Genomic DNA, 22,500 nt, shown 5'->3' on the forward strand with positions numbered 1-22,500 from the left:
GCACATTAATCTCCTCGAGCTCAGGGCTATAAGTTACGCTCTGATTTCTTTCGTAGGGACTCTTCAGGACAAAAGGATCCTGATCGCAACAGACAGCGTGGTCGCGAAGTACTACATAAACAAACAGGGTGGTACAGGATCGCAACAACTCTGCGAGGAGGCCCTCCTCATTTGGGAGTGGGCCGTCCAACACCATGTCGACCTCACAGCCATTCACATTGCAGGGCAGTCAAATGTTGTGGCCGATGCCCTCAGCAGAGATTCCGATTGGCAACACGAGTGGTCTTTAAATGACAACATTTTGGCTCAACTGTGGGATCGCTGGGGCGCCCCTGCGGTAGATTTATTTGCTACAGGGGACAACACAAAATGCCCCGCCTTTTGCTCAAGGGCCGCAAGGGACCTGAAGTCAATAGGGGACGCGTTTCAGATCCCATGGACCGGGCGATTGATGTACGCCTTTCCCCCGCTTCCCTTAGTGCACAGGGTGGTGGGCAAGATAGCTGCAGAGGAGGCCCAGGTGATCTTGGTAGCCCCTTTTTGGCCAAAGAGGCCGTGTTTCCCCTACTCTGGAAACTGGCACAGGGGTGGTTCTGGGAACTCCTGATAACCCCGGACATTATTTCAATAGGGGAGGTGTGGCATCACGATCCTGCTACTCTCCACCTTACAGCATGGCTGATCCAATGATGGGGGACATCCCCAGGGAGGTGGCAGAGGTAATTGTGGCAGCTAGAAAGCCTTCTACCAGGTGTTCTTATAGTAGTAAGTGGAGGGAGTTCGAACTCTGGGCAACAGAGAAGGGCTTAAGTCCAAACTCGTGTCCCCTGGCCAGGGTACTAGAGTATCTCTTATCCCTGAAAGGAAGGGGACTGGTGAATTCGTCCGTGAAGGTACTCTTGGCGGCCATTTCGTCTTTGCATGATGGAGTGAGAGGTCGGTCCCTCTTCTCGCAGCCGTTATGTAAACGGTTTTTAAAAGGTCTCAATAATACTTTTCCCCCTGTGAGGGCGCCCTTGCCACAATGGAACCTTACAAGGGTGTTGGCCCAACTGATGACAAAACTGTTCGAGCCGTTAGCATTTTGCCCACTGTATTATCTTAGCTATAAAGTGGCATTTCTGGTAGCCATTACTTCCGCCAGGAGGGTCAGCGACTTGTCTGCTCTACGTCATGACCCCCCATTCCTTAAGGTGCATAGTGACAGGGTGGTCCTTCGCACCAGTATTGATTTCCTCCCTAAGGTGGTTTCCATGTTCCACATGTCTCAGGAGATAGTTTTACCCACGTTCTTCCCAGATCCACAGACGGACGAAGAACGATGCCTGCACACATTAGATGTCAGACGGGCTCTTTTATTTTACTTACACAGATCAAAACAATATCGTAAGGAGGATAATTTGTTTGTGTGTTTCTTTGGCCCAAAAAAGGGACGTAGGGCCTCACCTCAGACCATCTCATGATGGGTGACCAAGGCCATCTCTATTGCCTACCAGTCGGCAGGCAAGGAGTGTCCCCTCAATCTTCGAGCACACTCAACCAGAGCAGTGGCCTCCTCTGCCACTTTCCTGGGATCCACTAGTCTGTTGGATATTTGCCGGGCTGCGACCTGGTCCAGCCCAGCCACCTTTGTTTGCCACTATTCCATGGACGTTGGCACCCGCGGTGACTCCGCGGTGGGGGTGGCAGTTTTGACCACAGTTCTGTAAGGGAAATTAAAAGTTATTAGTTGCAACCTTACTCCTGCCTCCTGTGTTTCATTAGCGTGCTATTCTTCCATGTGGGACTGCACAGAAGCCACGCCGATGAAAAACAGTGTTTCTTACCTGTAACTGTTGTTCATCTAGTGGTCTTCTGTGCAGGCACGAATCCCTCCCTCCATCCCCGCTGTGGTTGCTCTCTTGCAGGTCAATTCCGCGGCGGCGAAGTGGAGAACTGGAGGGACGGCCGCTCGCCCCTCCCTGTCACATGACCGCTTAGGCGGGAAGAGCCGAGGACGGGGGAGGGGCAAGTGCGGCCCGAAGATTCTAGAGCTTTCCAACATAAGTTCTCCGTGGCTGGCCTGCGCGTGCGCAGTACCCATGTGTGCCTGCACAGAAGACCACTAGATGAACAACAGTTACAGGTAAGTAACACTGTTTTTCTCAGCAAACACTGTCCATCTATTGTCTAGCCTTTCTCTAAAAACTAGAAGGAATTAAAAAAAATACAAGTGAAGGATGTGTTCATCTGTTGTTGTTAATTCACAATATTGTTTTTATTGTTGTAATTACACACTAGCTTAATAATTATCTCACTATGAGCAAATGTAATGTTATCAGATAAGAATTATTTAGAGTCTCTGCTGGATGGTCAGCCTAGGATTGTGTGGTGCATATTTCTAACCCCCCCCCTTTCCACATCACATCTCACTCCAGAGTTTACTGTGATCCAACTCCTATAGGTTAACTTTGTTCTTAACTAAGAACTCTGGCAATTTTCAGGTTCACTTTATTCTTTGCCGTGGGGAATATGCAGTAAAAGACAATGTGAAAAAGTTTGGCATCAACAAGTTACTGGATTCAGGAATCTACAAAGCAGCCTTTCCACTCCATGATGTAAGTCCAATGTCTGAAGACAGTCCCTTTGAAAACTAAAGGTATTATCCTTAATACTTTGATATAGGAGGCCCAATAGAAGTCAGTAGGAAAATATTAACCATCCCTTTACTGTGCACCAGATTGTGTCCAGCTGTGTTGCAACCTACTGTTGTGGAGCAACATTATTCTTTATAGTGCACAAATTGGCAAAAACAAAGTATCATGTATTGTGTAAGCCATCCAGAATCTTAATCTCTCTCTCTCTCTCTCTCTCTCTCTCTCTTTGTTTTTTTACAAAATGTGAAGTATAATGTAGAAAAGAAAATGACAGCATTGTGGTACGTGAACCAAACACATGAAACAGGACTATATATTTTAAACTGTTTTGATTGGTGGAGTTTAGAAGTAAAAATTTAATTAAAACCTCAGTTTTTTTTCTGATGGTCTAGCTGTTGCTTAAACAGCTGGATACTAGGAAGGTATTAAATAGTCCATGCCAAAAGCAGTGTTACTGCACATGAGATCAGCTTTTCCACATATAAAATTTCAAAAATCTTCACTTTGTAATTTTTTTCCTATGGAGCTTGAAAAAATCAGTAAAAAAAATTAGGGAAGGCAAAGGTCACTAATTACTTCAGGCGTTAGCCTTGATATGAAAATTAATCAAAGATTCTGAACATTGAAGACTATTCAAAATGAATGCGGCCCTACTTTTAATCTTCTAAGTGAATGAAGCGAAGAATCAAAAAGAGTATCTTTCTGTTTAAGTCAGAAACAAAAGAAGGGAAATTCAGACATTATATTCCACAGTTTGTAACCTTCCTGTTGTTCTGGAAATTCTCACTTTGTGTTGCTCAGAAATGCAATCTTGCTCCTTACGTCTCTGAAGCCATTGGCCTCACTGCGCCACCACTGGCAAAAAAAAATCTATGTGCCATTGGGGTTGGGAGCTGTAGGGAGAGAAGATACACACACACACACAAACGACATTGCACCCCAAGGGGCTCATCCCTCGAGAAGAACCAGTGTGTGCACCAGAAGGTGAAGAAGCTGAGGTCAACGGGGTTACAGGGGCATAACTTTGCTTAGGGTTGTGCTGTATATTATTTAGGGAGACAACTGGAGTTGCCTACCTGGAATCCCACCAGAGCCAGTTCTCACCTTGTGGAACAGACTTCCTATGGGAAGTAAGGTGGCATTGTCCTAGGAAGTTTTCAGGATATGCTGTAAGGCTATTTTAATTGCTAGGGCTTTTCATGGGGTTTCAGCTGCAGGTGTTTTCATAGGGAGGACTAATGAGGGTTGATGGTATTATTTACAGTTTTATTTTAGAACTGTAAGCCAGTTTAAGCCATAAGAGAAAGGTAAAGTATAAATAGTTTAATAAGTAAATGAAAAAGGAACATTTTACATCTGTTCCAAAATGAGTGCAATGAGGAACAATTCCTCGGTTCTAGAAGAAGACTGTTCTGTAACTTCAGGGGCACAGCTATGAAGTATTTGTTTTAAATGGCAGAAGTACAGTCTGCAAACAGATATAGTAACTAAAGCAGGACCTGATTTGACAAATAAAAGTGATAGGAGGGCAGAAACAGAAAGAGGCACTCTAAGGGATGTAGTCTCAGGCTGCGCAGAGCATGAAAGTAAAAACCAGCACCTTGAATTGAGCTCACAAGCGCTGTGGCAGCCAGCAGTTTGCAACGCAAAGGCTGCATGTGCTTCCGCCTCTTGATGTCAGATAATATATGACAGCTGTTGAACATTACCGCAGTAGCCCTATACAAATGACCTATCTGTGCCTTGGCTTATGGTGCATGGAGGAAGAGCAGGGCACCAGCACACTGGCCCTACCTGCCACTTCCCTATGATTGCCAAGTTGTCTGCACAACTCAGTGATTGTGCAGAGGTGGGGAGTGAGGTCAGCGTGCTCGTGCTCTGCTCTCCCGCCACATGCCGTCAGTCAACACAGGGACAGATCGTCTGTACAGGTCTCTTTCTCTTTTTTTGCCATTAAGTCGCAGATAACTTACAGTGATCCCCTTTTCAAGGCAAGAGACATTCAGAGGTGGTTTGCCATTGCTTGACTCTGCATAGCAATCCTGGACTTCCTTGGTGGTTCCCATCCAAGTACTAACCAGGGCTGACCCCACTTAGCTTCTGAGATCTGATGAGATCCAGGTCAAGGCTAGTATCAATGGGGAAAGGTTCCAGTTTGTTGCATTGGATAATATCAAATGTAGAGCAGGTCAACCTTAAGTAATTTCTTGGCACTCTTTGCAGTTGCTTCCAGGGCAGTGATGAATGTTTGAGCAGGACAGTGTGAACATGAGTAGGTTCCAAAGCAATGAGAGGAGAGTTGAAATTCCAAGAAGAATGGGTCTCTTTAATGATCCACACTAGAAACACATTCTCTTTTGCAGTCCAGATTCAATCACCAGTCACAGGATCCCAGCTGCCCCAATGAACGATACCTGCTGTACAGAGAATGGGCTCATCCTCGAAACATTTTCAAATTGCAACCCTTACATTTCATCAGGTAGGTATGGATAGCTATCAAAAGCATTTAAGGGCTGCTTAAGTGACTTCTTTTTTTCTACACGGATAGAAAGCAACTCTAAACAGGGAAAACAAAACCGTTTAATATCAAGTAATTAGCAGGCACGCAAAGTGAATCAATATTTATAACTTGTTCTGTCTTAGCATCACAGTGTAAATATGTTCAAAATGATATTTTTATAAATTACAACTATTATATTGACACCGCTATTTTATCCTTTTCTAAAATTGGACTCAAACGTTATCTAGGGGCCTTTGAGAAATATTGTCATCTAAATCTTCTTAAAATTAACTACTCCAAGACTAATGTCTTAATTTTCTCAAAGAATTGGTCGTCCTCTAGTTGGCACATTGGAAAGGCCAAAATTCAACAGGTAAAGAGCTACAAATACCTGGGTATTACCTTTAATTATAACCTTAAATGGGCAGTACACAGAAATAGGACTGCCAAACTAGGGAGAATCTCTTCAAGCCAACTGAAGTCATTCTTCTTCTATAAGGGCAATCAATTTGTTCCTGCAGCAGTCAAGGTATTCAACTCCAAAATTTTACCCCAGATTTTGTATGGTATTCCTATTTGGGTCAATGCTTTTAATCGTGATTTAGAATCTGTTCAAGCAAATTTTTTTAGACAAATCCTGGATCTCCCTAAATGTGTTTCTTATCATGCAATTTGCTCTGAACTAGGCCAAAATTTGTGTGAAACCAAGGTTTGGTTATTAACTATTCGATATTGGCTCAAACTATATTTTAGAACTGAGCGTGGTTCCCTTTTATCACTGTTGTTAAAAGAACTTCACAATACCTCCTGGGATTGTATAATTTTGACCAAAATAAGATCTATCGGAGTTTCTTTGGAAGATTTGGCTCCAACTACTGAAGCCCACATTTTTAAAATTATTAAACAATGTCTCTTAGATATGGAGCTTCAAAAGATGCACCCAATCCAACCTTATGTTTGCTCTTCAGCAATGTTGGGTCTTATGAATAAAATTGACAGTATCCCCCACTACTTTTACAATCTGGATATCCCTATCCTCCGTAGAGCATTCTCTCTTGCTAGGGTCAATGCCTTTCCATCAAGGATGCTGTATGGAAGGTACCACCAAATCCCAATACAGGAACGGATCTGTCCCTGTGGTTCCAACTCCCTGGATACAATTGAACACATACTGTTTGACTGCTCTCTATACAAAACATCCCGTGGGAAATGGTTAAAAACTTGGTTTTATTCAAAACATCACCTGTCTAATAAAGTAAAATGTCAATTTTTATTGAATGATTCAGTACCTGAGATCACTGAGGGTGTTGCCAATTTTCTAGTGGATGTGATGAAAGTGCAAAAACTTACAAGCTCTGATATTTGATTATATTGTTCTTTGTTTTATTTCACTGATTTTATGTTTTATGATCCCTTTTTGTAACAATTGTAATAATTTTTATGCCAATAAAGGTCTATGAATGAATGAACTATTATATTGCAACAAAATCAACTTAATTAACAGCAGCTGTCAGGATTTCATTCCAGATAAAGAGGCCACATGCTGTCCCCAGGAGATGGCCAAGCCAAAGCTGTAGCAAAAGTTGAGAGAAGGGTGTTTCACCTCTGCGGTGGGCTCAATGAGAATATCTTTTACAGGATTGCATTGTACAAATATGAGCACAAGTGGGATTGCCATTGTAGGCTGGAACGGGGTTCCTTTCAGGCAGAATGCCTGTTCCTTTAACAGCTACGTGACAAATCGAAGTGAAACATGGGAAGCACAACAGTGACGGTGGTAGACGATATTTTGAGTTTGCTACCATGCAGCATAAAGGGTATCCATCCCCCTCAACTGTTTGTGATGCAGGGAAGTACAGTTGCTTTGTATTTTCAAAAAATGTTTTTTTTTATCAACAGGAAATACTATGGTGAAAAAATTGGAATCTACTTTGCTTGGCTGGGTTTCTATACTCAAATGTTACTCCTGGCAGCAGTGGTTGGACTTGGATGCTTTTTGTATGGGTATTTTACAAAGGACAATTGCACTTGGAGGTAACCTATAACATCTCATGTTAATGTTATGTGAAAGAGAAATAGTAACATAATAGATGTATGTTCATATACACATCCTACACTATATATATATTCCTAAAAAAAAGTTCTATGGTTGCTTTTAATGAGCACCTTTAATTGTTTTTCTACTGACATTTAACAGTACAAACAATTGGAATCAATTGCTTAGGAGCTGTGCATATGGCCCAGCATGAAGGTTACAGTACTGTGGATAGACCAGCTTTACCGTTGGGAGGGGCTGTGACTCATTGGAAGAGCCCCTGCTTTGCATGCAGGAGGTCCCAGGTTCAATCTTTGGCCTCTCCAGCTGAAAGGATCAAGAAGTAGGTGATGTGAAAAACCTGTGCATGAGACCTTGGGGAGCTGCTGTCAGTCAAAGCAGACAATACTGACCTTGAAAGATCAAAGCAGTGTAAGGCAGTTTCATGAGTTAAAGTAGTTGTTTTACAGTATTTTTTTTTTTTTACAGACCCTGGTTATTTTTGAAAGTTTCTAATATTCTTTGGAAGGCTATGAATAGATACAGTGAGGGGGAAAATATTTGAGCCCCTGCTGAATTTGTCCGTTTGCCCTCTGGCGAAGAAATAACCAGTCCATAATTTTAATGGTAGGTCTATTGTAGCTGTGAGAGACAGAATAACAACAGGAAAACCCCCAGAAACCCAGAAGACAAAAGTCAGAGATTGATGTGCATTATAATGAGTGAAATAAGTATTTGATCCCTTTGCGAAAGATGACTTAGTACTTGGTAGCAAAACCCTTGTTGGCAATTACAGAGGTCAGATGTTTCTTGTAGGTGGCCACCAGGTTTGCACACATCTCAGGAGGTATTTTGTCCCACTCCTCTTTGCTGATCCTCTCCAAGTCAGTAAGATTTCGACGTTGATGTGTAGCTACTCGAACCTTCAGCTCCCTCCACAGATTTTTGATGGGATTAAGATCTGGAGACTGGCTAGGCCACTCCAGGACCTTAATGTGCTTCTTCTTGAGCCACTCCTTTGTTGCCTTGGTCGTGTGTTTTGGATCATTGTCATGCTGGAATACCCATCCTCGACCCATTTTCAGTGCCCTGGCTGAGGGAAGGAGGTGCTCACCCAAGATTTGACGATACACGGTCCCGTCCATCATCCCTTCGATGCCGTGAAGGTGTCCTGTCCCCTTAGCAGAAAGACACCCCCAAAGCATAATATGTCCCCCTCCATGTTTGACGGTGGGGATGGTGTTCTTGGGGTCGTAGGCAGCATTCCTCCTCCTCCAAACACAGCGAGTTGAGTTGATGCCAAAGAGCTCGATTTTGGTCTCATCTGACCACAACACTTTCACCTAGTTCTCCTCTGGGTCATTCAGATGTGCATTGGCAAACTGCAGACGGGCCTGTACATGTGCTGTCTTGAGCAAGGGGACCTTGCGGGCTCTGCAAGATCTCACGGCGTAGAGTGTTACCAACTGTTTTCATGGTGACTATGGTCCCAGCTGCCCTGAGATCATTGACAAGTTCCCCCCATGTAGTGCTGGGCTGCTTCATCACCGTTCTCATGATCATTGCAACTCCACGAGATGAGATCTTGCATAAAGCCCCAGACCCAGGAAGGTTGACAGTTAAGGTTAGGGTTAGGGTTGTCACCTTCTCACCAAGCTGCTTGGCAATAGTCTTGTAGCCCAGTCCAGCCTTGTGCAGGTCTACAATCTTGTCCCTGACATCCTTGGACAGCTCTTTGGTCTTGGTCATGGTGGCTAGATTGGAATCTGATGGATTGATTGCTTCTGTCGACAGCAGAACCCTAACCCTAATCTGGCTGGTTGATAGGGGATGAAATACTTATTTCACTCATTATAATGCACATCAATCTCTGACTTTTGTCTTCTGGGTTTCTGGGGGTTTTCCTGTTGTTATTCTGTCTCTCACAGCTACAATAAACCTACCATTAAAAATATGGACTGGTCATTTCTTCGTCAGAGGGCAAATGGGCAAATTTAGCAGGGGATCAAATACTTTTCCCCCTCACTGTATCTGAGGGTGAAACTAGATGTAATGGGGTGAACATTTACTTATTTATTCATGCCTCTGCCTCGTTCATTTATAGTACTGGAGGGGGAGTGTTATTATTGAAGCACTTTATTCCCAGCTCAGCTCTGATACCATAAATGTCCTGGGCTAGAGGTCAAGGTGCTTCAAGCAGTAGTGCAATTTAAGATAAGGTGTGAGAAGAAAGGAGGTTGGTCCCCCACCTGTGTGTGTCCTTTTGTGCAAAAAGAGATTCCTACTTCCTGTTTTATATGTGAACAGGGCAGACACATGATTTTTTTATCCATCATCTCTAGACAGGCCCATAAACCTCCTTTTTTGGTCTCATATCTTGTTGCTTTGCTTTATATTTTTTCTCTAGTCATACCTCCTAGTATTTTTTATACTTTTAGTCATCCTCTTTTCTGGACATACAGATGCACACAGGGACATCAGCAAATGTGCATCCAACTCCCAGCTAGAAGCAATGGGGAATTCTGCTGTGAAAACTAATAGCACAGTATAAATACTTATTTGATTTATGAATCAGAACTTCCTGAGAACTTCTGACAAAGGCAATGAAATAAGCACTGATTCAAAAGAAGAAACAAATGGCTTTGTGCTATGTTTAAGGTGTTTTAGCATGCCAGCCCAAGAGCAATAGCAGATAATATATTCCAATCTGTATGTTGGATCTACACTAAACTGGCAATTTACGCTGATTCTTGCATCCTTCAGCAGCCCCTCTTGAAGCCATTGCTTGGGGTCTCCAGTCACCCTGGAGAAGCATTTTGTGGAGATCAGTTGGCTGCAGTGGGAGGGAGGACATTGGAAACTTCAATTCAGCCATTAGAAAATTTAGCCTAGAGTCAACCCCATATATCTGAGGCCAAGCAAGCATTTAGAACTCTCCTCTAGGGAAAAAGGCCACTGGGGGAGGCATGTGATTTGGAGAGGAGAAACCACAAGTGAAGGAGTGTTTAACCATCTCCCGACCCATTAATAGAAAAAGTCCACCAGGGTAACGTTACGTGAATCTGCACATAATGCATGAATAAATAAGTATATGTTGACTCACTCCATTATATCTGTTTTGGCTTGGAAGTTTCAGTAAACTGGAATCTAAGAGAAGATGGTCACGATAGTGGTTTATGAAATCAGTGAATTTAGCAACTTGTTCATTGAGTTACACAATTTATTTGACAAATGCATTCTGTTTTTAGCCAAGAGGTATGTGACCCTAACATAGGCGGCAATATTATCATGTGCCCACAATGTGATAAAGAATGTACATACTGGAACCTCAGCATCACCTGTGAATCATCCAAGGTAAAAACCTTAACGCCTACAGCAGCGGGAAATACATTTTTAACTCTGAGCATCAGGGAATTAAGTCTTATATCTTATATTACAGTGGAGGCAGCCTATTGTAGCAAAAAGATGTCTTTGTGGCACCTTCAAGACCAACATATTTATTATAACAAGATTTTGGAGATTAAAACCATTTCATCAGATACAATGAGGTATAGCTCATAAAAGCTTATGCTACAACAAATATGATGGTTTTGAAGGTGCAGCAAGACCTCTTTGCTTCTCTTTTTCTTAATTCTTTCAAAGGCAGAGTGTTGGGGGCGGGTATTACATTACTGCTGTGAGGTTGTAGTCTGATTAATATGAATGGATCTTTCTCCATGAGTAGAATCCAGGCCTTGACTCCACATATTATTGGATATTGCACTATTGTTGCATTATAGTGGTCATTTGCAAGTGGGTAGGCTGATTCACACAGTTGCAAATGATTGCTATTGTGCAATGATCCAACAATGTGATGATCCAACAATGTGTGAATCCAGCTCAGGATTTCACAAAACAACATTAAAGTTCCTTTAAACATCAGTAGTCCTCAGAATGAATAATTAATCTGTAGGTGCTGGACCTCAAAGGATGTTTGGCAGATTGTGTCTCTGCTAGGAATGCTGTGACTAGCAGTGAAAGAACACTTGGTAGATCCATAGCATCATCCTAAGCAAAGTTACACCCTTCTAAGCCTATTGACATCAGTGAGCTTAGAAGGATGTGGCTTTGCTTAGAATGACAATGTGGATCTCCTGAGTGTTAGTTATTGTTAAATAGCAGCTGTGTGTGGGGTGTGGGGTGGGGATTTGTATTGAGGATGCAGAGGGAAAGATGGGATTCCTAACCTGAAACAGTCCCCAGAGTTTGGAAAATAAACAGATAACCAGTTGCTGTTTTTGTTTTCCTGAATAGGGCAAGTAGCTGCTCTAAGAGGCTACATGAAAAAGGGAAAACAACATGGCAGCTGTTTATTTATTAGGCCCATGGCAAAAATACCATTGCTTCTCGGAATAGTCAGTAGGCTTTCAAATAGTTGTTGTGCCTTCTTCAGTTCTATGTACAGCCCGCTTGGTAATTTTTTTTACAATAAGGGAGTTGATTTATGGTACTTTTTTCTGATTTATAAAACTTGGGGAAATAACTGGAAATATAAAGCTGTTTCTTGCACGATAAAACTCAAAGGACCTTTTAGGTCTTCTCATTTAGGAGAAGGTTGTACACACCTCTCTGATGACACCTTTTCACCCCCTAACTAGCAGATGATCAGTGAGTGTCATGTGCTGATCAGCTCAATTTGAAGAAAACAGGAAGAGGAAGCCCATGTTGAGAACTATCCCAACCACTAATCAGTGCTGTAAGGTGACGGTACCCACCTTTGGTTTGACCCTGTGTTTGGTGCAGGAATTCTGAGTGCACAACCCAAAGTGCTGTATAGGGAGTTAACTATCGATTGTTTGAATTCATTGTTGTTGGTTTGAATGTTTATGATAGATGTAGAGCTGGAAACTGCTTTGGGTATATGACAGAAAAGCAGTATATGATAATATTTTTAATTAATGAACAAATGCTCCACTGATGCCATTTGTATGGTGTAAGGGAAAATTTCTTAGGCCCAGTATAAACTTGTAACACACCCACACGTGCAGGACCTTTCCATACGTATGACTTATGAATCATGAATTAAAATGTTTGTTTTACTTCTAAAGGATATAAAAAGACCATATAATCCTAACAGGCTTGTGGCAGGCCCAGGCTGTCTGAACCCCGGAGTCCATAAAATTGCTAAAGTGAACCAATTTATCCCCTATGCTTGAGCTGTGCTAATGGAATTAGTGTGGTTGTATACAACAATGATAAAAGTGTTTGTTCTTTTCCAGTGTGAAAAATAATTCAGCTTTATATTTTAAGCATTTTTTTTTCTTAATCTCTTCCAGAAGCTGTGTATATTTGACAGCTTTGGAACACTAGTGTTTGCAGTATTTATGGGAGTATGGGGTAAGTTAATTTCTAATCATTAATTATTAATGGAGTTTCATTTAATTCATCCAAGTCTAAGCAGAGATGTTGGTTTCAAAATGTATCTATGTTTTGTTTTGAATATTATTTTATAGTAGTAAAAATTCAAATAAAACACAATGCATATAACAAAACAGAGACATTGGACATAATATCAAATCCTATGCTCATTAGACCAAGCAAGTAAAATACACAATTTCAGGGATTATAAATTGAACAGTTATGAAAAAAGAAACCTATAATTGGAGGGAATTTTCCACCCTTTATGACTTTTCATTCTCTCCAAATAAGAAATAAAAGGCATACACTTGTCCAGAAAGTGAGATAACTTAAAATCTGAATCCATAGGATTAACCATTAAAGAGATCTTCTCCATAACCATAAGATCACATGTTTTTAGCTTTCACAGTGTTAAAGATGGTGGTTTATCTTTCTTTCAATTTGCTGCAATACCCATACGTGCCGTTGCCAATAAAGCTGAAATAAGTTTAAGCTTTGGAGTATCAATATCCTTTCAAGAAGGTAAATCCAATAATTACGATTTGGGAGCTAGTTCTAAATTTACATTACAGATCTTGTGAATCACCATAACTACTTTGTTCCACAACCCTTGGATGATTGGGCATTGACGCCAACAATGATAGAAAGATCCCACCTGTTTACATTTGGAATCTTTCTACAGAAACAGTGCTGGTAGGATACCAACTTGACCTACGTAATTTTGAAGGATAAAATTTGGATATTTAATGCCTCTGAGGTGAATACTAACATTGTCCAGACCTCATGCCAGTCATTATCAGTTAAAAGAAACCCAAGATCTCTTTCCCATGTATTCATAATGGTTACCCTATTCTTATTAATAGTTTTTGGTTAACATAGAGTACAGTTTTGAGATAATACTTCTATCTGTCAAATCAGGGGCAAGCATCTGTTTTTTTAATGCAGTATCTGCCCTTCTGTTGGCCTTAGTAAAACCTACAATGCAGTACATATTTATAAGTTGGAAATAAAAGAACCAAGGATTTCTCAAGCCTGGAAAATGTTTTCTAAGGCTTCTTTCCCCAAAAAATGACCCTTCGTTTGCAGATCATAGTAGCTGTAACAACCATGATGAAGCTATTCTGACATTATATTTGCTTTCCTGGTGGGAAACTCTCCTGACCAAGAAATGCTGCAGCAATAGAGTTCTCAGGAGCAAGTACTTTATGATATTAGTCCCATATTTTAATTATGCATGCCAAGTAAGGATTTTGAATATTGTCTCTATTATGCATTGACTTAGTTCCTCATATATATAGTTTAAGATTTTATGTGTTAATTCTAAAACCTCTATTCTACTCAAAATGTATCTATGTTTATAACATATTCTATTATACAGATTCCATTATCTTATCCATGATATAATTCATATGCCTTCTCTGCAGAGGTTTGCTTGAGAAAACTCACTAAGTAAAAACCATATAATTAAATTGTGAAACAACATATAAATATTAATAACAAAATAAGCTAGGGGCATAAAAACAGCATAAAATGGCATTCAGCAGCCTAAAATGATATTCAGAAAACACTCCATAGGCTAGAAACAAAACATCAAAACAATCAGAAAATTCTTTAATTGGTAGTATGCGGTTGAATGACAGGAGAAAGGCATGTAAATATTTAAAGTAAAATTAAATATATTCAGAAAAATTATTCAGAGTCTGTCAGAATCAACAAACAAATTGAAAAAAAGATTTTATTCTATACAGACTCAAATAAGCTAGCAACTGGGGAATCTAAAAAATGAAAAGTACAGAATAGAGAAAATAAAAGCTGGGGTTTTTTGCTAACTAAAACACTTACAATGCTTCAGGTGTTGCCCTCTTGGAGATAGATCACACTTCACGCAGCAAGCGTTTGGAAGGGGCCTTGCTAGCCCATATTTCAAGGGAACCCTCAGAAGCTAGGAGTTTCTCTTGACCCAATCAAAAAGCAGGGTGCTCGTTCAAGCTTCCCACCAAAGGAAGATCAGCCCTAAGATCATGGAGCTCTGTGTATAGCCAGTGCCTGTATTGCAAAGCGCGAAAGAAGTGGGTGGGGTGCAGAAAGGGATTAATGGGTGTCAGAACAGAGAAAATTTTCCACTGATCGTCCCCCAGTTGACATTTGCAGAGTTATTGTGCCAAATGGCCTGTTGGACATCTATATGCTGGTATTTATGTACACAGTAAAACGACCTCAGCAATGGCAGTCCAAAACTTTAAAAAAGCAAACAAACAGAGCATAATTTACAAAAACTAAGGAAATTGCCAAGTTTTACCTAGTGAATAGCTAGGGTTGCCAGATAACAGGTCATGGCACACAATTGCCTGCCAATTAAGATGGGTGAAACCAGGCCAGCTGAAGGGGGGTGATTAACGTCACTTCTGGGTTTACCCTGGAAGTGACTTTATTGCACCAATCACCCCCCCCAAGCCCCACCACAACAAAGCTCCCACCAGTGGCGCAGGGGGACCTGGCAGCCCTATGAATAGCTGTAAGGAGGTCACTCAACAGTGTGATGGTATCTTGGGAACTAGCTTGTATATATTTTCTCCTGGAACATAACTTTGAAATCTCCCACACCAAGCAGCACATCACCTTAGCAGTGGGTGAGGCAAATTGGAGCATGAAATGGAGAATCTACAGTCAAATTGTTTTTCACACACACCCACATTTTTTTTAAAATTACTTGAGTAGAGCTTCTAGAGGACAGGATGTTGGTGTGGATATCTTATCTCACACTTTGTTTCCTCTGCAGTTTCAGCTATGGGGCTGTAGAGTGCTATTTAAACTATTTCTGTATACTTTGACATCACATTCCATCATGAATGTGTTCTACATATTATCCAGAATGTGTGATATATTGCAAGAGTGGGGAGGAACATAGTTATTTATTTTATTAATGAAAATACCAATACCCTGCTTTACCCATTGTCCACAATTATTCAAGGTGCCTTACAAAGGCAAGATAACACTGAACAAAACAGTTAAAATTTTGTAATATTCTTGTACAAATACAAGAAAAAACCACCCAACCTACCATTCTCTGACTGCTACCCAGCCAGAAAAATAAAGGCTCCTTTTAACAGAGAGGCTTTAAAAGGCCTTTGGAATCATACTAAGGTAGGGCCCCTCCAGAATTTTTTTAAAGAAAATTCTTATATGCAGCCAACTAGAACATCAGAAAGCAGCTAAGTGACAGATCAAAGGATTCTGGAATGATAACTGTTATAATGATCCCTTCTTTCTTCATTTCATTAGTTCATATGCCAGGCATGCAGCAACTGTAAGCAATAGGGACATCTCGTGGTAAGAAAAAGGTTTCCTTAATCAGAGTGCTCCCAGTGACTGACTAATGTTGCATGCTGTGGTCAAAGTAAAGTTCTTTACCCACAAAGCATTTTGTGTCACTGAACTGATCCTATTTACAAGGTCACTAACTGGCTTTAATCATTCCTGTGTAATTGCAGTACTTGCTTGCCGATGATTAAAATCAGTGCTGTATTGGAATTTAATTGCACTGTGTGTGATGTTAAGATTTAGATTGCCATTAATGCTGTATCAAGGACAGTCTATGAAAAGGTGCTGTTGTACAGTTTTAATTACCATGTTGTAAACTGACAACATGCATTTAAAAAAGTATATTTCATCCTCTAATGCTTGACTTTAAAATGGACCCAAACAATTTTTTTCTAAAACATTAGTATTTATTATAATCTAAAGCCTTTGAAATAATTTACTGAACTAGACCGGTGCTGCACAAATATTTATTCCAAATATTTATTAATAATGATAATATAAATATAATAATGGATGTATGACATAGTCAAATAGCTATGGGTAAAGTCACACATCAACAAACTACTTAACTATGCTAAATAGCTTCCTGGCATTAAACAGCATATTAACTCTGATCTATATTTATGAACATTTTCATTTATTATAGGGACTCGTAATAACAAAGATTTCACAGGCTTCTGTTATTTTAGTGACTGCTGTTTTAGAACAGATAGCATACTCTTGGCAAGCTTTGAATCCTGGTTTCAAATCATGATTAACAGATAACTAATTACCTTTGCCCTGACCTGAATAGCTCAGGCTAGCACGTTCTCATCAGATCTCAGAAACTAAGCAGGGTTGGCCCTGGTCAGTGTTTGGATGGGAGACCACCTAGGAATACATGGGTTGCTATGCATAGGCAGGCAATTGCAAGCCACCTCTGAACATCTCTTGCCTTGAAATGCTTACAAAGTCACCATAAGTCTGCTATGACTTGATGGTAACAAAAAAGTTAACTTTAACCATAATTAAGAGGTGCCAACAAAAGCTGTTCCTGACGAAGGGAGAAGGAGTCATGCCAGAAAGTAGAGAGGCTGGGGTAATTCCATGACCTGATCCTGATCCCTGACCATGGTTAATGGATCTAGAGCACTACATTTATATCAGGCTCATGAAATTCACCATAGTGTTACTTGTTTCCATATTTCTGACCCATTACCACATGTTGTGATTATAATTTCAGTCTTTCTGCAAAAATGAGGTTTGGAAACATGCATTTAAATAGTATTTGGTCTTTCAACCCTCTCTGTCTCCAGAACAGGAAATAGTTAATAAAGATTAAAAAATTAATCTTGCTACAGCTCTACCCTGTTTTTTCCTTCAGTTACTTTATTTCTAGAATTTTGGAAACGACGGCAGGCTGAGTTGGAATATGAATGGGACACAGTGGAGTTCTTAGAGCAAGAAGAACAAATACGCCCAGAGTATGAGGCAAGATGCCATCATGTTGTAGTGAATGAAATCACACAGGTGATGTATTTTTTTAAGTCATGTTTGTAAATATAAGAGAAAACTTTCAGATCAGACAAATGAGGTCAAGTTCCTTGTTTATCAGTGGGCAGAACCAGATGCTTTGAGTAGCACCTGTGATACAAACATACTAGGAGAAAAGAGCCAGGCTATAGCTTACCCACAGAGTTCCATGTTTTGCATAAACAAATTCCCCTCTTGGGCAAAAGGATCTAAGGCCAAATGAAATGAGACACTGGGAAATCTGTGATGAACCCTAGAAGCTGTTTTAGTTCAAAGGAGCTGGTAAGGGGTGGGGCAGGAAGTCAGATCAAACTGGGGAAGTGAGTGTTTGATCTTTGTTCCATGCCATTTCCCCCAATCTAAGTGCCTCTCAGACTTGCCATTTGTCCTCATCATACAGGTCCATGTATGTTTTCCCAGAAGATCAAATAGTAACTGAGGGGGGAGGCATTTCTATCAAGAAAAGAGTTATGGAGAGAAGGCTAAGCACCCCTATCTTTCCCAACATCACTTCTGTAACCCAGTTTGCTCTTCTTACCCACTCTTCCAGCCAACTTGAAGTAAAGGGGGGGGAACCACTATGAAATATGATCACCCAGTGTCTCACCTTGGGTATGTCTTGTTATAAAGTAGCTTCTTACTGCTTGCTGCATACCAATTCCCTTTATCCATTCTCAGTCTTGAGCAGATTTAGAACTCATATCATGAAGATATAAAATTAGAATATCTGAAAAAGCCATTACAGATCCTAAGCAGAGTCACCTTCCCCCACCAGTAAGTCCATTGAACTCAGCAGGCTTAAATGGACATATCTCTGCTTAGGATTCCACTGTAGGTGATATCAGTTAGTAAGGTAGGAATCAAGGTTGTACTCAAGGTGTCACAATCAGTGTGAGCTTAAGGAAGTGATGTTTAGCCACTTTCCTTTCCCTGGCTATTCCCTTGGAATAGCTGGTGATGATGATCAGGAGAGTCTCCAAAACATTGTGGGATGCTGCAACAAGAAGGAGGAACTGGGTGAAGTCCACACACACCCTGCTGCGAGTATACAGTGATGTGAACAATTCTTTTGGTTCCATACAGGCAATCCTGTAAAAAGAAAAGGGCCATTCCTGAGTATTTTAAAAACCACACTTTATAACATAGCTATGGGAAAAGACAAAAACTGATAGAGCCGTTAATGACATAATGTTTTATATTGAAATTTGGTTTTATCCCAGAAGGAAAGGCCATTCGAAAGGTGAAGTCTTACTGCCAATAAATAAGGCTCACTAGCTATAACTTCAGGCTCAAAGAACGCGTGTCCTAGCAGACTATAATTTATATGGTGGAACACAAAGTGGAAGATAATTGATTACGTGCCTTCCCATAGTCCCCATCTGAAACCGATTGATTTGTATTTCCTACAGTTAAAATGAACATATTCCTTACAGAGCTGGAAGTTAGCCACTGTCTTAATAGCACAAACCTGAAACGACATAATGATTGCTATAATCGTTCCATAATTGGAGAGCATATCATGTGATCAAAAGTTGGCTCAGTGGGGGGGGGGAATTAAGTCCTCTGAGCTTCCTTTATCTCTTTCATTCCATAGCATAGTCCAACCACAATATGTTTAATCATGAGTGGGTAACATGTTCAGCTGATGGCCACACTGGAAATTGCAGTTAAGTGGCAATTAATTTGAACATCTTCTTGAACTTGGTGGGCGTAAAAATACTGTTGAAGAACATTTTGCATTGTATTTCCCCTCAATATTTGTATTAAACAATGCAGCCCTTTGAAAAAACAATAGATTTGTTTTCCTTCTTTGTTGCTGATCCTTTAATAGCATATCTCTGAAAGCAGACATATTTATTGTATTTTATTCTCAACAACAGGAAGACACCGTTCAGGTTCCACTATGATGAATGATCGGATATCTGATTCATTAGTACTCATTGGTTGTTATCTACTTTCCACATAAAGCAGTTGTTCTAAATTTGCCTGCATGTTGTGTTACACAATATCTAATATTAGTGGGAATGTTTTGATATTGTATTATTTTCAGTATCATAGGCACACAGTCTGCAATTGATAACTGAGCTCCAAATAACCCTTTCTGAATGAACTTTCTTCACAGAAAGAAGAGCATGTCCCATATACAACCTGTGGAAAGTGTGTACGGATGACCTTCTGTACAAGTGCTGTCTTTTTCTGGGTAAAATTACTACTGATGTTTATTGTTCATTTCATTTCATCAGCATTATCGGTGGTGTAAAGAGCAAAAAAAAGGGGCAGGCAGTCTCTGTGTTACAGTCCTTTCCCAGGGTTTCTCTGAATGAACATGAATCATAGCTTTTTTTGAAAACACATGGGAAGTTTAACAACTAAAGAAGACTTCTAGACTAACCGTTGAAGTTTTTCATACAGTTTTTATACAGACATATTATATATATATCCCTGAGCACTGTGGGGGAAAACCCATCTCCAAAAAGCCTAGAGAGTCTGTACAACAAAATGGGAGGATTGTGCCATGTTACCACCTGTCTCTAAGACTGCAAACCCAAACATACCCAGTGGAATAAGCCTAATTGAATTCACTAGGATTTACTTCTGAGTAACATACTGCTAGATGGGGAGGAATCCTAATTTTTCCTTCTAAAACAGTTTTTATTCCAGACCTATTCCTTATTCTTGTCCTGTTTCCTTGTCCTGTTTCCTTTCACTTTCTTGTGTGGAATTCCAGATGTCATTGTACTGCTGAACTTGCCACTGATGGATCCATTTCTAGCTTTGTACCGTCTGATTCTGGCTTAATTTCTTATCTCCTTATCCTCCTGACACACCTTATACATCCACTTTTTTAAGCTTGATATCTTGGATTGTGGCCATTGTTTCAGTAGGAAGGGGGAAATGGTGCCTTTCCTTGCTGGGAATCTCCCTTAGTCCAAGGGTTCCCTGGAAAATACCCTGGTAACCAGCCTCCACCACTGAGGACTTCCTGAGAACCTCTAGGCTGACCCTCTAAGAAGGTAGTCTTCCAATGTAGTTCTAGAGCAATAACAAAATGACTTATTATCATAATAACACCTGTGCAGTCTAGCACAGGGGGAAGCGATCAAGAGAAATATGCCAGACAAATAGATTGTACTAAGTGAAGCCAAAAAAATGTCTTTATAAAAAAGGTTTATTGTAGAAGAGAGGGGGGAAAGGGTGGTTGGATTCAAAAGGGGGGTGGGAAAAGACAAAACAAAATACAGGGGAAAGCACTCAGCAGCAGCAACGCAGCGATATTCAAATGAAAAGCAATGCAATTGCACTAACTAAGCTAAACACATTATTTATGCTGTAACTGGTTCCTTAGAGCCTGTGCAGAGTTCCTTGTGGTAACAAGAAGGAATCCTTAACCCCTACCCAGCTTCCTGTGAACCTGGCTTCCACTGAAAACTGAAAATTGAAGACAAGGAAAAATCCCAAATGTCCAGATATTTATGCTAAATGGAGTTGGACCTAAGCCAGCCTCCTTTCTAAGAATGACAAGTGTATTTCTCCAGTACTGTGCAAATTCCCATCTCTGATGTCACAGGCTACTTTTACCAATCAGAGCCATATACGATATAGTCCCACCTCCATCAAGCATTTGGTAATGGCTCTGAACTTCCATGAAAAATAGATGGTCTGGTCCAACCCGTATCATCCTTTGCCTAAAAGGGATTAAGTCTGCCATGATGGTCCAGTATGGAATGGAAGTGAAGACCTCAGTCTAATGGAATCTAGGGGTTCAGGCACTCTAGGTGGCACTCTTGAGCCTTAGTAAGTTTTCAGATTTGTCACAGTTACATTTTTAAGGTATGTTTTTAAATGTTTTCTGCGTACACATAAAAAAATGAAAACATGTTATCAGCCATATTTAATAGGGGTACACATGCCAGGGAGCCAGAAATGGCAATGGCTTTCTGTCACATAGTAGAAAATGCACATTTGTCATTGATCGAAGCCTTCTGACTGAGGCCTTGTTTCAGTCACTGAATCCAAAAGCCCTTTTGTGCTGACTGGGTCAGAAGAGTGTGTAGTACATGTGCATATAAACTAGTTATTCAGTTGGCATTTGCTTATACAAAGCAGATACTTGTGTATACAAATCTGTTCTTAGGCAAATTTGTTTCAGACTTGCAGGTCTTTGCTTGTAAATTGCGTGAAAATTTAGTCTCTTGCTTCTTTCAGCTGCAGTTTTGATTAAATTCCATGTTAGGTTCCATGAAAGCAAAGAGAGTTGTATTGAATTCCAAACTACTCTCCCTCCTACTTTCCCCCCACCCTTACTTACTTGTGGTCATTTGGTTCAATATCATGTCACAGATGAATGGGCCTTCTTCAGCTTTTTCATTTCAGTGAAGAGAGCAAAGCTCAGAGCTCTTTAATCTTCTCTATGTTGCTCCCTTAATTAAAAGTAAAAGTTAAAAGAAGTCAAGCCAACCATGAAAAAAAAATACACAAGACTGTCGAGTGTCCAAGGAAGCCATTTCACACAATAAAGGCTTTACTATGACATTAACCCAGAGCTTGGCCTACTATAGACTGTTGTCAATTTTTCCACTAACCCAAACATGCTTTAGGTCATATTTTTGGCCTAAAGTCCTTTGCTGATAACAAGAAAGAGATTCTGCATCTGAGAGTAAAGAATGGACGCAGGTAATTTTGGTTGATTGCTAAAGAAGATGTTGGCTGGCTTTGAACAAAGATGATTTTGGATAAACTGTTGCACCTGTGGTGATGACGTGATATTCCAGTGATTCAGAGCCCCCAGTGGATTGACCTAACTTATCCCCTGAAACAGATTGCCCCCAGCAGTTTTCCACTCAGTGGGGCCCCCACTGGATGTGAGGGAATAGGAAGGGGAAATGGCACTGACATGGGCAGGGAGGTTCAGTGCCCATCCACTGTTTGACAACAGTCTTCCTGGAAAGATTGTAGCAAAGCAGGTTTGAAGAAGAGACTGTCCGGGATGGGAGAGAAGATCCAACATCATGTGGATAGTAAAAAGACAACAAAAGCAAAACAACACAAAATGGGACCAAACACTCTGGAGTGGAAGCAGCCATAGACTCTAATTTGAA

At 40.6% G+C, this 22,500-nt stretch overlaps 1 protein-coding gene across 1 annotated transcript in view; it reads left to right on the forward strand.

The window, feature by feature from the left end:
* Window positions 1–22,500, forward strand: part of ANO6 (anoctamin 6) — a 60,414-nt gene that overhangs the window by 23,266 nt on the left and 14,648 nt on the right. Inside the window, exons 6-12 of the mRNA XM_056847137.1 lie at window positions 2,484–2,597; window positions 5,000–5,115; window positions 7,036–7,170; window positions 10,420–10,525; window positions 12,487–12,547; window positions 17,253–17,398; window positions 19,524–19,601. Coding sequence (XP_056703115.1) covers window positions 2,484–2,597; window positions 5,000–5,115; window positions 7,036–7,170; window positions 10,420–10,525; window positions 12,487–12,547; window positions 17,253–17,398; window positions 19,524–19,601 — 756 coding nt within the window. The remainder of the gene's footprint in view (window positions 1–2,483; window positions 2,598–4,999; window positions 5,116–7,035; window positions 7,171–10,419; window positions 10,526–12,486; window positions 12,548–17,252; window positions 17,399–19,523; window positions 19,602–22,500) is intronic.

Source organism: Euleptes europaea, chromosome 3, assembly GCF_029931775.1.
Source record: "Euleptes europaea isolate rEulEur1 chromosome 3, rEulEur1.hap1, whole genome shotgun sequence".
Classification (NCBI taxonomy): Eukaryota; Metazoa; Chordata; class Lepidosauria; order Squamata; family Sphaerodactylidae; genus Euleptes; species Euleptes europaea.